This window comes from Eutrigla gurnardus (assembly GCF_963514095.1).
Source record: "Eutrigla gurnardus genome assembly, chromosome: 1".
Lineage (NCBI taxonomy): Eukaryota > Metazoa > Chordata > Actinopteri > Perciformes > Triglidae > Eutrigla > Eutrigla gurnardus.
The window spans coordinates 6,427,243-6,445,091 of record NC_139915.1 but is presented as its reverse complement, the minus strand read 5'-3'; the positions used below and the strand labels follow the sequence as shown (position 1 = coordinate 6,445,091).

General features: G+C 42.4%; 1 protein-coding gene across 1 annotated transcript in view; it reads right to left on the bottom strand.

Annotated features, from left to right (window-relative positions):
• Positions 1–461: 461 nt before the first annotated feature.
• LOC311017997 (AT-rich interactive domain-containing protein 3B-like) overlaps positions 462–17,849 on the bottom strand; it is a 50,517-nt gene continuing 33,129 nt past the window's right edge. Inside the window, exons 5-9 of the mRNA XM_084016717.1 lie at positions 10,307–10,490; positions 7,241–7,500; positions 5,545–5,820; positions 4,967–5,059; positions 462–4,862 (exon numbers count right to left, since the gene is read on the bottom strand). Of these exons, the coding sequence (XP_083872843.1) occupies positions 4,672–4,862; positions 4,967–5,059; positions 5,545–5,820; positions 7,241–7,500; positions 10,307–10,490 (1,004 nt within the window). The 3' untranslated portion in view covers positions 462–4,671. The remainder of the gene's footprint in view (positions 4,863–4,966; positions 5,060–5,544; positions 5,821–7,240; positions 7,501–10,306; positions 10,491–17,849) is intronic.

Here is a 17,849-nt window from a genome sequence, read left to right as displayed (position 1 = left end):
TACAGAAAGTGTTAATGGGGAGCCACTGTGAAGTTTCCTGAACATGATGAGCTAAACCGGCTTGTTTGCATGCTCCGGTGTGATCGGGGGAAGTTCAAGAACAAGATCACATGAAAAAACCTTGTTGATTGGATAAATCAACACTTCTCAATTTCAGGATTACTCAAAAGAACCGTTGTGATGTCCTTGTTGAATAACCAAAGTGACAAGTGATCGAGCCTCCATGTTCTATTTCTCGTTGGGGAACTGGTTGAACCAGTAATAGAGAAACCTGCTGTTTGTTTAAAAAAAAATGGAAATGAATGTATTGGTTTCGTCTTACTGAAAGTCCACATGATGTGAAAATGCTGCTGCTGTTAAAAAGAACTTGTGAGAAAAGGTGTGAAGGTGTACGTTTGCAAGCACCATATCTGACGCTCTCAGACGCAACACTTCAGAAAGAAATCAAACACACATGGAAATAAGATATAAAGTAAAACTTTATCATGACATACAAGTTTAAAGCCCTGAGAACCATATCTTTATATTACTAATATGAACAAAACTGAATGTGTGAAAACCACTTTGGAAAAGTGCTCCTCTTAAATACAATCAGCACAAACCAGTTTTTACAAGCATTCGTGTTTTGCCCTATTTTTTTTTTGTTTGCTTTAATCAAAGAGAAAACTATAATATCAGTAATATCATTATTACCATGTCCATAATAATAATAATAATAACAGTACAAAAATATGCACAAACCCCACAGTTGAATTAATATACGGAGCATTGTACAAGCCAAAAACAACAACATAAAATTGATAAATGAGGTATTCGATAACCACTTGCATATGCGCCTGTTTTTACACAGATCAGGTTAGTTTTTAAACAATTTAAAACTGAATTAACTCCAAAATCATCTGAGAGACAAAAGGTTCTGCAGACTTCCAACTTCACAGCTTCCTGAGTGACGAGACCTCGCCTACAGTTACTGACGACGCAATTCCAAAAATGCAAAACCCAAACCAACGTTGCATTCAGCGAAGTGACCGCAGCTTCCGTCAGTACTCGTCCCTCAACGCAGCTTCAATATCGAACGCAACAGTGACTGCAGCCCACTGCCCTGAGGTATTGTGGTATGACGAGGTAGGGCGGTCTCTAATAGACACACTCTCTCACACACTCTCTCTCACACAAACACACACACACACGCACGGATGCAAGCTCACAGGCACAACACATCATTTACACTCATCCACACAGCAAATCAGGTGAAAACGAGCTCGGAGGTTAGTGAGGGGACCGGAGGGTTGAAGCCCAGAGATCAGAGAGGAGAAGTGAATGACCAACCCTCAATACTTTCCACTCCCTAAACGACGAACAGCAAAGAGCCACCCAACAGCAAAAGACGACTGTGGGTGTACTGGGAAGTTCCCAGTGAATGATGGGAACTGCATGGATGTAAAGGAATTTTAGTAAAGCTTTTTAAAAATGCCATCAAAACTTATATGTTTGAGAAATCACCTCCTCCTGTGATAAAACATGTGACAGTGGCGCCACCTGCAGTATCCATAATGGTAATACAACTGCAACCACATACTGTATATACTAAACCTGCTTGCACACACACACACACACACACACACACACGCACACAAAAGGCAGTGAAGCTACACTATAAAACAGTCATCGCTTAGACTAGATGAAACAGAAAGCCTGGACTTAAACAATAAAATGTTTCAGTAACACAGCCTAAAGGGTCAAGCTTTAGTTACTAAAAACACGGTCCACCAGGACGAAAACAAACACACACACACACGCACACACACACACACACACACACAAATAAATAGCCAAACTCAGTTGTTACCAACATCATGAATTACAACTGGTGTTTTAACGTTTGATTGAATTGTCTACCAAAAATAAAAAGTGATTACTCTCCAAAGGATTAAGCTTGAAGAGAAAGACATTTCACCAACCAGTTGAGTAGTGACCACCTCACTGGCCGGATCTCACCAGCAACTCCTTTAAGGCAGCATCTACAGTTCTGGCCTTTTATAAAATACAGTTATGTGTCGTACAGGGTTGTGAAAGGTACACCAAAAAGGACTTCAGGCCACGTCTTCAAACGTCCTGAAACCCTCAACTGTGATCTGCACCGCAAAACCTGACACGTAATGGCTAAAAATAGAAGCAACAAGGCTGCCCACCTCAGATCACACTGGGCTTAAAGAGGTTTCTAAACAGTTAATATGCCTCACATTCAACACAGATAAAGCTAGAAAATTCATTGTCATCATTTGTGGTATTTCAAAATGCAAAAAAAAAAATTACTTGAAAGGGAGAAAAATATGTTAAAATTGGAGGGATAATTCAACCATTTCTGGATTATCATCAGGATGTGGGTGTTTTAATAGAGGGGCCAGACTCGTGGGCCTCTTTCCACACTGGCTGAGAGGACATGCATCCACTCTGGGTGTTGTGTTAAAAACCAGCCCCAAGAGCCCATACATGTTAGGGAATAAATTAGGGAGACAGCACAGGAAAGCCGCAGCATCTGGGCTACTGTTCTGGATGACAAAAATATCTGTACATGTCATATAATCAGATTTTGAGTCTTTAAATCCAGCTATGAATTCAATAATTTCCTTTTTTTAAGTTTCCAACAATCAAGTCATGCAGTAAAACGCGCAACAAGGGAATTAAGCTCACCTCAAGATATTTTCATTTGTTTTAGGAAAAAAACTCAAAATCAGATTAAATGCAATTTCTTTGCAGTTCTTAAACTGCCTTGCTGTGCACCAGTGGTGCCCTGTAGGCAGGATTGTACGAGGGGTCAATCAAGAGGGGCGACTTGGCTAGTCTTTGGTATCTAGCTGTGCAATAACCAGAGGCTAACGTGAACCAGAAGATCAGGGTGTTAAAACTCTGGTCACATGATTGTACACATGCATATCATTTTGTCGCTGTCGTGAAAGAAAGAAAAAAAGACATGTTAACTGTGATTTAGGTGCTTGCAGTTGAATTTAAGGTTAACATGGTCGATTGCGTTTCTTTTCTTGTCCTCTGCGACCTTGAAACCTGTTGACAATCCTACAAATCTACACGTGTCAGGGAGGAAGCATTCCTCTCCTCTTCTCTGAAAACAATGCAGATATATCACTCTTCTTAGACAACAGCTTGAGGAACCAAAAAAAAAAAAGAAGAAAGAAAGGAAATGGGCATAAAACAAGTTATACAAGTGAACCCAGGAGGAGAGAAAGATAGCGAGCCCATCCCAGTTCCGTTTGTCCCCCAAAACACACCAGCAGTGTGTCAGTACGTTCACATCAGTGTCAGTTCAGGTGGAGTTTCCACCACAGATTGTGGCATCACGTCTGGATGGCTTCGCAGCCAGTATGAGGTATGTAGTGTAGCTCTCTTCAGAGAGAGTCTGATGAGGTATTCTTGAACAGTCATGTAGACTTGTGCATTCTTCAGGTACGAATCCCTTCTTTTTCTTTAGATTAACAGTGATTCCTTGCAGTTGTCACTTTGCTTCCTGAGAGAGATGTCCTCCAGAGCAGAGAGGCCAGCACGACGCCTGTAAACTACGCACTGACATCGTTGTCGGGTCGACGTTCAGCTCTGCAGCTGGAGGAAGGATGCACAAACCAAATAGGGGACAACAAGCTCAAACCTGATTCTGCGGGAGGATTACATTTGCGGCTCCCCCAACTTTGTGCGCTACGTAAGTTTGTGCGGCTCTGCTATAATTTGAATTTTAGGTGGACATAAAAATCCTGTGCATTATTGAGTTTACATTTTGGTGAAATCACGTCCAATATTGGGAGGTTTGGGTAAACAATGAACCTGCCAACCAATATAATGGACTCTTCATGATCTGAACTGAGGGCGGACTAAATTAGGTATTTAATGTGCTGATCTACAGCATCTGATCATTCACCAGTTCGAGTTGAGCAAGAGTCTACAGTGTGTTGAAGAAACCCGAGGGGCCTGGGTTGGAGGCCTGCCACTGCGAGGTGGGTGCTCTGTACACAAGGTTCCACTGGTGAGTTACCCGACTTCCCCTGATTGCAACTAGGTCAAAAAGAATATAAAAATAAAGTTGATTCAGGTTAAATATACTACAGCTCCTGAGGTAAAGACACCACTGCAGGTTACTTGATTTGAGGTATGTAAAAAGAGAAAAACTAAAAACAAAAATCATTCTAAAACACAAAATCAAAAAGACAACAAAATGGCAACAAACAAACAAAATGTCCTAAGATAAAACTTTTCAAGTTCAGTTGTGACTACACCTGTCAGTGGGTTTTGGCTGAGCTGATTGTGTTTAGCATGTACATTAGGATTATCAAGTGTGTGTGTGTGTGTGTGTGTGTGTGTGTGTGTGTGTGTGTGTGGATTGGTAGATTGTGTGTCTAGATAATTGTGTGTGTTTGTAATGTAGTGCGTGTATGTGTTTGTATGTTGAGTAGAATGCATAGCTGTGCGCTTGGGCACGTGCTGTCATATAATATTCTTGGGCTCTGTGTTCATGATTGGACAGCCAAGAGGTTGACAGGGTTGATGAGGTATTTGTTGTGCAACAGTTTGTTATTCTTATCGGTTTCTCATTGTACTGTATATTTTTGCTGGGCCTCCCGGTGGAAGAGAGGCCTGGGGAGCAGGTACCAAGGGCAGCCTGAGTTAGGGTGAACCGCTGGGGGCCGGCTCAGCCGAGCCGGGACCCTTGGAGGAGGAGGAGGAGGAGGACGCGGGGCTGAGGGTCTGAGCCAGGGGTGCAGAGAAGCCAAAGCTAGTGCTGGTTCCAGCAGGGGAGGCTGAAGCAGCAGCAGCAGGCCCCGGGGCCCCACCAGACTTCTGAGCAAACAGGGTTCCTGTAAGAGACATGGTGCCTTTATCACTACTAAGGTGAAGGAAAGGGTTGACCACATTATAACTATTTATGAGTGATATGTAGTAACTCCTCCGCTATACAAACCTGAGTAGATGGTGCCATTGACTTCCACTGAGACAGTGATGCTGGCATTTCCATTGGTTGAGATGCTCAGAGACATGTCCTGCTGCTTCTCATCTGAAGAGACAGGCATATTTTTTTAGCATATTCAACTGACATATTTTCCCTCATTAACAGTAGTAACTTAACTGCTTAAACATGTAGTTTACAAAAGGGTAAACGGGAAGTTATAGAGACTGACAGTAACTTGTTGATTGGACAGTTTTGGTGAGGTCATCCTGTTATATCATAAAATCCTGTGGTAAGTTTACACCCAACCAAGCGTGTTATGTGTGAAAGCACCCTAAGATGCACTTATCCAGAAACGGTGAGCGTACTCTGCTAATTTGCTTCCAATTTGAAATCAAATAAATATTGATTTCAAAGGGACGAATACTGTTGCAAACAAAGATTTAGCACTTTATATCTGTATAGAATTTAGATAGATTTATATAATTTTGTTTTAACTTTGACATTAATGAAGTACAACTTGCCTTATACGGAGTTCCTCTTGTCACTCAATAGAAACACACTGAAATGTTGACAGACATGGCAGCACTGACCTCTGGTGGTGATGGTGGGGGCTCCCAGGCGCAGGTTCATTGGCATTTGGGAAGCCATGGCCAGCAGGTTGTGTTGGAAAGCCTGCTGCATCAGGCGCTGTTGCTCTTCTGCCAGACGGGCCATCTTCCTCTCTGGCCCCTCTCCTCCGCCGCCGGTCTCCAGCTTTTCTCGAAGCTGCTCCAGAGTGGCGGCTCTCGCCAATCCCGCAACCTGATGGTGACCGAGGGCCAGCGCCATGGAGGGTCTCGCCGCCATGATGGAGGGGGCCAGGTCATCTGGAAGACAGTGTTATGAATTTGAATGGGTCCATTAGTCCATCGACCAAGAATACATTCGGGATTCTACATAAGGCGAATGTGAATGGTCAGAATATAACTTGATGCACATTTCACCTCAACAGCAACATTGAAAATGTGAAATTAAGCAGACTTTTGAGTCTTAGGTGTGAAGACTCCAAGGCTACATTTACATACATTCACTTTTCCAGCTAAATGACAAATTTCTGTTGAAATGGACTACATAGACCACCAGCACAGAAGGAACCTCCCATAACCCCACATTTAAATTGAAATAAAAACAAAACAGAGCTGGTCTCTGAAATTCAAAGCAGTTACACATAAATAGTGACTGGGTCAGTCAAGCCACGTGCCAACCCGATTTGACAACATAAAGCGGTTGACAGGTAAAATGCGGTGAATTAAACAAGTCAAACAATGGAAATTGGCAGGGTCTGCAACGGAGACACATTCCAGCCAAGTCAAAGTGACATCAGATAAGACAGCAGGGTAATGACAGTTATCAACAGGATCCTACTGATGTGGACTGAAGGCTTCAAAGTTCATAAAGTGTCCCCCCCAGCGTGGGAACCATGTTATTAATCAGTAGTAAAGGTGAGGGCTCTCAGTAGCCTGGGGCAAAAAAACACCTGGATGGACTACACACATACACACTCACCAAGTCACACTCAAACACACACACACACTTTGTAAGAATGTAATACGCAAATGTAACATCACACTTACATACCAACATTCCTGCATGCACACATTGTCATACCCAAACACACACAAACATACATATTCACATACATTACTCACACTATTGTGGTTGAGTGTCAGAGACTTTGTATGATGTCTTTGAAATGTTTTAAAAAAAAGGACCCTAAATCATTAAAACTTGTATCTGTAAGTACGCTTTCTTTCATGTACTGATGTCCGGTTCCAGTTTTTCTAAAGTGCGACAGAGGGCAGTGTTTCCCCATGAATACTTCAAAGTCTGAGCACATCTGTATCTGGAACTCTCCGGTTCAATCCAACCAGTTTAGAGAAGCTACATTCTCTCTTTTAAACATTTACCCAGTTTAATGTAACCTTCCTACTGAAGGGTTTCTGAACATATATGCTTGTTTTTTTTTTTACAGCAAACAAACACACACACGTGCACGCATCTGAAGCCACCCGTTTACCTGCAGACACAGTCTTGTTTCAATCCCCACATATCCTACACTTATTTTTCCCACAATTTTTTTTTGTGGAATAAATATTTAAAGTGTGAAACTGTGATTTTTTTCAAAATATAGTAAGTGGTGTAAAACTTGTGTAAGTAATAGAGGTTGCCGTCTGTACGGTCTCTTACTAGAGGTTTTATTCACGCCATGAGAAGCCTCTGTCTGGTTGATGACTGTATGGCTCCTACCTTTCTTCAGAGAGGGTCCTGGTGAGACCTGCAGGCCGTTGAGTGCCCCCGAGGCCACTGCCCCCAGAGCTGAAAGGTGCATCTTGGGAGGTGAGAGGATGTGGGGAGCTGTGCTTGGAGAAGGAGAGAAGCGGAAGAGGCTGCTGCTGTAGCTCGGACGACGACCCTCGCGTCGGTTACTGTCGATGGCAGCCTGGAGCTCACCTGGGGAGCTGAGGCCTTTCCTCTCACACTCATACGGGTACAGGTATTTCATGTACCTTAAGAGAACACACACATAGACAAAGCAATACATCAGATCACCGCAGAAATATTCACATGGCAAGTATTAGCATTACCATTCAGACTTAATCCGGCTTAGAAACAACACCAGTTCAATCAAAATCCAAAAGCATGAAAACATGTGATCCAACAAGCCATTTAGATTTGGTTTCCCTTCCTATGTAACACAGGTTTCACAGTATCTCCACCCACAGCTTCAGAACTAGATTAAAGATTGGGCTTTTTCTTGAGGGGAGCTTTCACACCTTTTTTGTTGTTGCCGGAGTATCACTCCTTTTTTCCACACTGTCATCATTGTAAACGTATTGAGACCGAAAGGGGTGACAGAATCGTTATGCCTCCGAGACAGCGACGGAGGTAGCCACAGAGCTGCAACAGAGGTCAAATGCGGGGGCCTCTTTGTGAACAGAGCGAGCCAGGCGGTGACGTTTTGAAGAAGACGTCTTTCGTGGGCGACGCGCCACCGGAGGATTTAACAAGCTCAGAATGTTGAGAAAGCCAACTTTTCAACCTTTCATTTTTGTTTTGGTGCGCTACAGCTAATCGGATTTTCAATGCTCATTTAATACATCACACAGCCCTTGCTATTGTGCTACACATCACGGCCTCTCTGGTTCCGCAAAGCTGAGATGATTTGTAAAAGGCGACACTGTTGTGGCGCTATGCCCCAAACCGAAGTTGTTTATAAACGGTGCGATCGCGGCATATCGAGGGTTCTCCTTTCTGTGATTACGGTTGAATCTCTGTGAGAAAACGCCTAGAGACAGGGAGCTAGGAGTTCCCACCTCCCACAAAGTGAATGTACTTCTGTTGGAGAGAGAGGCTGCAAAATGGAGCGCTTCCAAAGAGGAAAATACAAGTAAATAATCAGATTAAAGCGTGTAGACATGTTCTAGTGGAAACCCAAAATACAACTATGAACCTGAAATTGAGCATGATATGGCGCCTTTAATATAATACATTAGCACATAATACGGGCTGTCAGAAGTTTTAATCCAACAGTAATCTGTGGAAATGTTTTTTTACACCACGTTTTTTTACGAACCCCTAAAACAGAAGCATTTGAAAACACTGCTAACAACGTTTTAGTTTGAAAACGGTGTTGCAAGGGCGGAAACAAAGACCTTGAAAACAATGACGCTAACACCCACGTTTGCCTCTTGATCGGGTCTCATCAGTCACAACGTCCTTCTCTGATTCGCCACGCCACTATCATGTGACTTTTTTCCGTAAGAAAACAAACAACATCAACCTTGATTACCGAGCAACTGCCAGTGGTTAATTCCACATGGATGATGAATTACTGGCCCTGCTGACCTTGTTGTCTATGCTAGAATTTAACAATGCTAACTACAGCTTACATGCAAAGGAGGGAAGCATATTATTTCATGACGCGGTCATGTGTTGTGATCGTTTTCATTTAAAATGTCGTAAAAAGAAAACGTATTAGTGTGGATGTAGCCTTATTTCAAGTGGAACAATGATAGAAGTTGCTGTTGTCTGATGCTGATTAATGTACTTATCCGAGATCAGTTTTTCCTTAAGGTGTAAATATGATTTTAAGTCTACCAACTGAGTTGTAGAAACCGATTTATTTAGTTGTAAAGGCTACAATAAATGATTGGAATGTCAGTATCCCTGGCACTGTTGTCGTGGCTCAAAAACATCTAGCTGTGTTTACGGTTTCTCTAATCCCCTACCCTGATTATTAAAACCCCCATTGTATACATGGCATCAACAAAATCACGTTACTCCAGAAAGCTGACAGTAACCTTCTTACTTTAGAGTTTGTAACTGCACAGGGTTTAATGTGACACCTGGTATTACAATTGTGCAAAAACATGTTTTGTATGCAGAGTATTGGATGACATCAAAGGGGCTGTACACATATGCACAGTCACAGCTCTGGAATATTTTCCATCCCATAAGAGCATTTGGTAAAATGGACATACAGTGTCGTGCATACTGACTGCATAATGGTGGAATAGCAGATCAATAAGAAGCTATGAGCAGGGTCCATTAGATAGAGCTAACGCTGCACACAACAGCCCACCAACATTAAAAATACATAAAGGTTCATTAGGGCACCCTGCTAGTGGACAGGATAGAGAGGTGTTACATGTACGGAAGGATTTCCATCGAGATAGCAAGAGCGTTTTAGTCGTGGCTTGGTGTACAATCTGTCTGTCAAACCCCACCTTAGCCATAGTGAACTCTGACCCAAATCACATCAATAAATCTATGGGAATCAATGGGGGCTATGTGTGATGTAATGGACAGAGGGATTGAATGTGAAGAGGAAAAGGCAGCCCAGTGGAGGAAACAAACCTGCATGTGTATAAACATACATCACGAGTTAATATTGACATCCGTGCGCGCACACACACACACACACACACACACACACACACACACACACACACACACACACACACACACACACACACACACACACACACACACACACACACACACACACACACACACACACACACACACACACACACACACACACACACACACACACACACACACACACACACACACACACACACACACACACACACACACACACACACACACACACACGCACACACACGCAGAATAATGATGTGCTTGTTTTCAGTTGAGACGTCACACAGTTGAGATTCTTTATTTAGTGCCCGTAATTAAATTAGAGTTTACATAGGATTAACATTAGACAGACTGAGTCAATTTATAGCAACTGCAGTCAATAAAATTATGTTTCGCTGGTTATGTTGTGAAACAGATGCAGATTCTTACTGTGTACGCAGGGTGAAAGCTGCACTGGTGATGGATGTAGGCAGGTTGAGTCCCTTTGTGATTTCTCTCCAGATCTTCTTGTTGATAACCTCCACCAGGCCTCCCTTCTCTGTCACCAGCTTGTACAGCATATACAGATCCAGGACCTGCTTGGCCATGATGGGGATACGATTGACTGGGGTTCCTATGGAGGAGAGGAAAACCATAAAATAAATAAATACAGTATAAAACACACATCTGAATCGGAAATAGCTTAGTGTTGGACAATGAATGCTTTATGTGGGATGAAGTGCATTTGTGTATCACGAGTGCATGCATTTTTTAACGTGGACAATCCCAACGGGAATGGAACCCATAATGCTGACAATTTCTCGTGTGTGCGTCGCTGCTCACACATATCGGCACATAACACTGAAAACACATTTAAAGCTGCTCCAGTGAAAATGACAGAGCAGGATGAATTCTAAATGATGCATCAATTCATCCGCCAATCAATGCTGAAAGACCCAGAATAATTTTAGTCCCCTGGATACTGAAAAGTGCTGTCTGGATGCTGGTGAGATAAGAGTGTCAGGCCCGTTACGGACATGCCTGTTAAATTTGGCTTGAAAACACATTAGCCCAGTTAAGGCAATCTGGCTTGACCTGGAAAAGGGGATTCGCAAACAACACAAAGCAAAGCGGCTCTAGACTTTTGATACAGATGCATTAATCTTGTCAACAGCTTATCTGCAGTGAGGCTTGCAGGGAGCGTGTGTGTGTGTGTGTGTGTGTGGGGGGCAACGAGGAGGGAGGAGGGGCTGGTTCGCAGTATGCAACAGAATCAAAAAGTGCAATGTGCAACAGTATAAGCATGAAGTGGGAGGAGGGGACTGGGGCTTGTGACGACCTGCTAATCCATGGGCAGCGGTGGGTGGGGGGCTCCTGGATAGGCCAGTATAATGAAGCTCATTTAGAGGATTGTACTGAGTAAATCCACACGCCTATGCTGTTAGTGCTGCCGGGCCCAGCGCAGGGGAGCCGTACAGATTTGCCCTCACAGTTAATGCCAGCCAATCCTCCAGCCCCTCCACAGGCTGCTCTCAACCTGGAATCAGACTCATTAATGACCGTGTAAAATAGCAGTGTGATCGGGCCACGAAGATTAGCCCTGATTAATTTTCTTAAGTTAGCAACATGTCTTTAAGCCATGCGCAAGGGGCCTCGGTGAACACATGGACCTACATAAGAGTGGCGATCAGGAAATTGTGGCAGCTCTGTCAAGGCAATGTGGCTCTGGCTTGAAACTAACTGTTGAATGTGTTGAAACTAAAGATTTCTCTTACAGTTGATCTAGACGTTTATGTCGTTATGGGGCAGTAGTTCTCTACATGGGGGCAGGGGAAATCGATGAAGCTGCGATATTGAACAATCATTGTTTGGACCACAGTTTCTGCATTCAGCATGTTAGAATGGCAGCAACGGGATGTGACTGAGTTTTTGATGGGTTCCAGGCTAACTAGAATATATTGCTCCAGTCTTTACATTAAAACACAGGTCACCAAGTAATTATAGGCAGCCAGGATAACACATTAATAGCAGATATACATGTACGAATACAATGTACAGCGGGTGGTTTAGGGATTTTAGGTACACCTGTACCATATTAGTTCAATATATTACAATATAACAAAATGCTTTGAGTCACATACTAAACATATGTAAGACCCAACTGTGAAATGAACGTAACCACAGCAACACAGCACGTGCGTATGTGATTAATATCGTTTAGCTTGTTAAAGCCGCAGAAAATTCTCTTCTGGGAAAACAGCCATCTTATCTCCAGAGCCAATTAACAATTAGCAAAACAAAAGGGCCTTTACCAACATGCCAGCTTCCTTTATAGATCATTTGGATTAGATATGCAGAGAACAAGAGGAGAATAACGAGCACTTAGTATTGTGATGTCTGTATTCCTATTTAGTTATCCAATAAGTGAACGCAGAAATAATAGTTTCTTACTATTAACAGTACGTGATAGCTATTTTCAAAGTGTTTGCTTTAAGAATTAAATACAAACATGTATTGATATACCTTTTAAAAATTAGTTGTAACCAAGTTAAAAATGAATACAGTTGTACATAAATGTGTAGCCTTTATAAATTACAGCCATTAATGCAATAGTACAATAGGCAACTGTACAATACATCTGAAAAAGATTGTGTAAACCTCAAATTTATTTAGCAAATTCCTAACACACTGAGAAGAGGTGAACTTTATGTTGGTGGCAGAGTAAACAAAATGTAGATGGCAGACCTTCCTCTATATCTCTGGTCAGTAGCAACATTTCCAGAACACGTAGTGGATCAAAGCCACAGGAATGCTTTGCTGCCAGCGCATCGTCAGTTATTTAATGCAGCGTTGGACATCAATCCTGCATCAAACAATTAGTACAACTAGAGGGGTCAGAGATCAGCCGGGGGTTATTGATGTGTGAATTAAACTGCAGGTCAGCAGGAAGCCATGTTTTCATACTGGCCTGGACGTGAACAATGAGAGCAAAACAAATGAGACACAACAGCACTGGCCCCATAGTGACAGGCCAGCAGTTAGTTAGGCTTTAATTCACGCCTTTATCAGTGGATGCTGTCAAATCAGATCAGACTTAACGTATTTACATAGAACTACTTTCAGAGAACGCCAAAAAACTGATTTCAGAGGAGGGCAGAGTGTGTGCATGTTTTTGTGTGAGAGTAAACCAAATAGCTAACTATATATCTTAAGTGTACCAGAGGTAGTTTTGAAACATGAAACAGCATTAATTAGTAATTGACATCAGCCAGGTTTCACATTTCAACAGCCCGAGCACATATGAAAGCGCTGGGAAAGCACCTTTGATAATACCGTAATTGACCAAAAATCACATTAGCAACACGTGGGCAGTTAGCCCGAGAGTTCCCTAATTTGAGCGCCTGCCTTTGGTGTCCAACATCTGCTCCGTTTCCAACCCTGGAGACATTTAGCTTTAACAGGCTTAATTAGACCAGTCCAAAACATTTCTTTTGATCGCAGCAGCACAACTCCTCTTCCACACAGTCCCCTTAATACGCACACTATTCCGCACGGTTTCCCATTTCAATGTTGATGCATATTTTTATTTCGAGAAGATTCGACACACCATGATCAGCAACGTCGCGAGACCATCTCATGCTATTCGGCCACACAGGCCTCAAGTAGGCAACTATTGGGTATTTTATCTCTCCGTAAATCCCTGATTTGTCCACTCGGCTGTTCTGAGCCAATCTGTAATTGGCTGCAGGCTTCACCTCCCATCATCCTTTGCCCCGGACTGATTTTCCCCCAGGGACAGGGCCATCAGGAGCCTAGTGATTAATGGCATCAGGGGTCAGAGTTCACTCTGGTGGGAAGTGCCGCGGCTGAGGGCCCCTGAACCACTCCCTAAGTCCTTCCTCCGACTTCCACAGTGAACACAAGAGCCACACGGCTGGTCTTCAAACGGCTAGACTTCAAGTGATAAGAGATGTAGATAGAGAGTCAGACAGAGGAGAAAATAGGGTTTGACAAGGAATTTTAGAGTTTAAGGACAGGGAATTTCAGAGATAAAATGTTTGGACAGTTGGAAAGAGTTTGATATTTAGTGATACACCTGGTGTTTGTGCAGTTTATCATTTACAGCATTTACATTAAGGGAAAATCAGATAACACACAACAGAACAACAATAAAACTAAATTAAACAATGAAATATTGTGCAATTACATAAAAGGCCTTTTAGTATTGATTTTATGCTAGAGACATCACATATATTGGCCCAATGCATTTAGCAAAAGCAAAGAGTGCGACAGACAGAGAGACACTGTCCATCTGAATCAAATATTAACATTCACCACGTCACATTCAGCTTTCTATCTCAATGAGAGGAAGAAAAAAGGGAACAAGGTCATTTTATCTGACCCCTGACCTATTTTTAGTAGGAAACAGCTGTTCACATTAAAGGGCCCCTATAATAAATCAATCGGGTGCCCCTGGCGCCAGTAGTGGTAAATTACATATCGCTGACTTCACATGATGGGCATTTTTTAAATAATTAAGTGACAGAGTGACAGCCATCCAGCGAACAACACACAGGAAATGAATTTTTACTGAATCAGCATTGGCTGGTGTGAGGTTTCACTGACATCTACTATGATCTCAGACAAGGAGAAAGAGGGAGAGAAGCAAACTCCACATCATCTCATGGCCTTTGGTTGCTTTCATTATGGTGATCGACTTGGCGATCATTCTACTTTTTTTTTTTTTTACTAGTGATATGAATGCTGCTGTGAAGAGAGACAGATAGAGAAGGGTGGATAAATGAAAATGAATAATGTATGAAAAATAGGATAAAAGAAGGTTAAAAGAGAGAGGGAATTTTTGCTGCCTTTAGGAGGGAAGGAAGGAAAGAAGGAAGGAAGGAAGGAAAGGTAGGGGGAGGTGCAGTAACTGGCCAGCTGGAGAAAGACTAGATTACTGCTGTAAGGAAGGTGTCAGCCAACACAATCAGCCCCTGGCCTCATGGCAGTGTCTGAGTCCTTTCAGAGCACCCCCCAGCCATCCAACACACACAAACACACACACCTACCTCAACCACTGCATCTGCACACCAGATACGACCTAACCAGGGCTACACCTCATTCACTGCACTTCACTTTACTTAAGGACATTCACTTCGCTTACTGGACTGACATAAAAACTCAGAAACTAAAGGCTAAAGAAGTATGCATATACACTTTCTGGATTAAAACAAGAAGAAGATAAATTATTGAACAGCCCAAACCCTTCATTAACACAAGACAGAGAGACACTGACAGGAGAGATGGGTGTCTGGACTCCACATGCCAAGTGTTTACTTTACGCCGGGCAGCCAATGGCTGTTTAGTTTATATGTCCGTAACGTTGTGGCAGCATATTGTCAGGACTCTGCTATGCTGGGGCATGTTTGTTTTATTTTTAATGCATGGGCAGGGACATAAATGGTAAAAAAAGCCACGAGTGAGGAATTTGCTATCTTTAGTCCAGGCAGAGCCACCACTCGCATGACGGACCAATTCATATCAAGTGTTAACATATGCACCCTCCACATTTAGGGAAGTTAAATGTAACGTTACAGTATAGATACATCGCTATTCTAAGCATGAAGCTGAAGCCACAGCTGAGAGAGAGGCAGACAGAAAGATCGAAAGAGAGGGACAGTCTTATGATAAAGTCTATAATAAAGTATTTTGGGTCGATATGCTCTAAACCACTGGCTGCATAGGTTTCATTCCTGTCATGTCAATAGAGTACAATTAATGTGAATTGACAGAGGTAGAAAGGCAGAGAGACGGACAAAGGGAGAGAGGCAAGACAGGAAAGAGAAAGAAATAATGACTTATCTTTTGCCACAACTGTGATGATAAGGAACACAAAGGAAGCAAAGAAAACAGTCTTTCCCTCGGCCTGTGAGTGAACACTCAAGAATAAAAGACATGCTACAGGATAAATAACATTGGATCCAGTGAAGTCACATGTATGCATTTACAGAGATGTTAGAACAATGTTGCTACGTCAATGCTTAAACATTATCAACTCACGTCATGCCATGTGATAATACAAACACCAGTGCAATAAAGAGATTAACGCATGTAGGGAGAAAAAGTGCTTGTGACTTTAAAGTAATAACCTTGATATTAGACTAGAATCTTCTCTAGGTCTGACAAATGCTATCCACAAACTTCAGATTCAGCCTGATATTTTAGGGAGATCAAACACCACCAGAGCCTTCTCTCCAATCTCCACCTCCCAGATTTCCTTCCATCTCAATAAAAAGAACAAAATACTAAAGGGCAGAAAACCAAACATCCAATGATTGATAAGTCACTTGAAGCTATATTTACTCAGGAAACTGTGAAAGTAGCTTCTTAGTAAGAATTATTACGGCGAGCAGACAGCCAGTATATTAAAGGAGCGGTCTTCTGTCCACTGTCAGCTTCTCCAGCCTGCAGTGTAAGACATACACAACTACAGAGGCTCCAAACAACAGCCAGAAGTTGTAAATCTCACTGGGTGCTGTCCACCCACTGGGGAGGCTCACGTACTACAAATAATACTATTAGAACTTGAATTACGCGATGAAATGTGTGTCAAATACAATTTGCCGATAAATCTCTGCCTATAGCTGAAGCCTGATACAGTTTATACTGTGTTCAAACTACTGTAAATAAAAAAAAAGCATCTTTGAACTGCATTAGAGATGAACAGAAAGAAACAGTGAGTGACAGAAAGAAAAAGAGAAACATGACACCTTCTCCATGGGTCATGAATATGGGTCACCTGGTGAAATAGAGGGGGAGGGGATTGAAAAGGTTGGATGGCGCGAAAAGTGAGATGGCCTCTCCAACTGTAACCCAAGTCCCCTCGATCCCCAGAGACCCGGCAGATCAACTGACTGGACCCCAATCAACACTGGCTGATATGGAGCTGACAGGGAGATGGATGAATGGGTGGATGGATGGTTGGTGTCTCTTATGCTGCCTGGTTATTCGGGGTGACTGGTCTTTCAATTTCTGAAGGTTCACAGAAATAGAGGACATCGGACAGGTGTATGTCAGACAGGAAAATGACGTCTGCTGATACTGAGAGAAATGTGTCACTGTACAGGAATACCTCACAATATATGGTTTATCTAAAAATATATATATATTCAAATGCTGCAATTTTATAGGAAGGTTATGGATATAATTAAAGGAATGCATAGCAATTTGAGGGTTGAACATGAGCAAATTACCCCGCTTGTTCGACTGACTCAGCATGTCTCTATTATGTGCATTTGTTTATGCATCCCTCCATTAGTGCTTGAGGCCATTCTTCTTGTCAGAGTCTAGTTACTCCACCCAGCAGCCATATCTGAAGTAAACCTACCACTTTCTGGGAATGTTTGTCTTGCATTTGGTTGACTAGTGAAATTGTGCAGGTGGCTGATGAATTTGCAATGTAAAGCCAGACGCCAGTGCATCGAGTGTTATATTGTGATGCCAGCATTCTGCACACTCACTCTACGATCAAAGAATCATATAACAACATCTCTATTGCATTGTACACACCTACTATGAGGGATGGTTTTTCATGTCTCCGGTGCTGCAGGCTGTATGCCTTCTCTTAATCTACATAAACCACCTAAACCTGTTGCATTGCTCACGCATGAGACATCCATTTCTACACCCTCGTTGCACAATTCTGGTAAGGCTTGGTTTTGTTAAAAATGTTGCATTGTTGAACACAAGTAGCTGTATAAGAAATGTTCTAAACGGCATCCTTCATTATATCACCCCTCCATCTGAAGTACATCCCCTGTTCTTGATGAAACAGGCTTTAAAGATCCAAGCTGGGGGTGTGGGGGGTGGAGTAAAATCTTTGTTGACATCTGCAATGGTTATAAACACTGATGATACAGGCCTGTATTGTGATTTACAGTCAAGTCAATAAAAGTTGTTTTCTATCCACAAGAAATACTCAAGAACAGACATG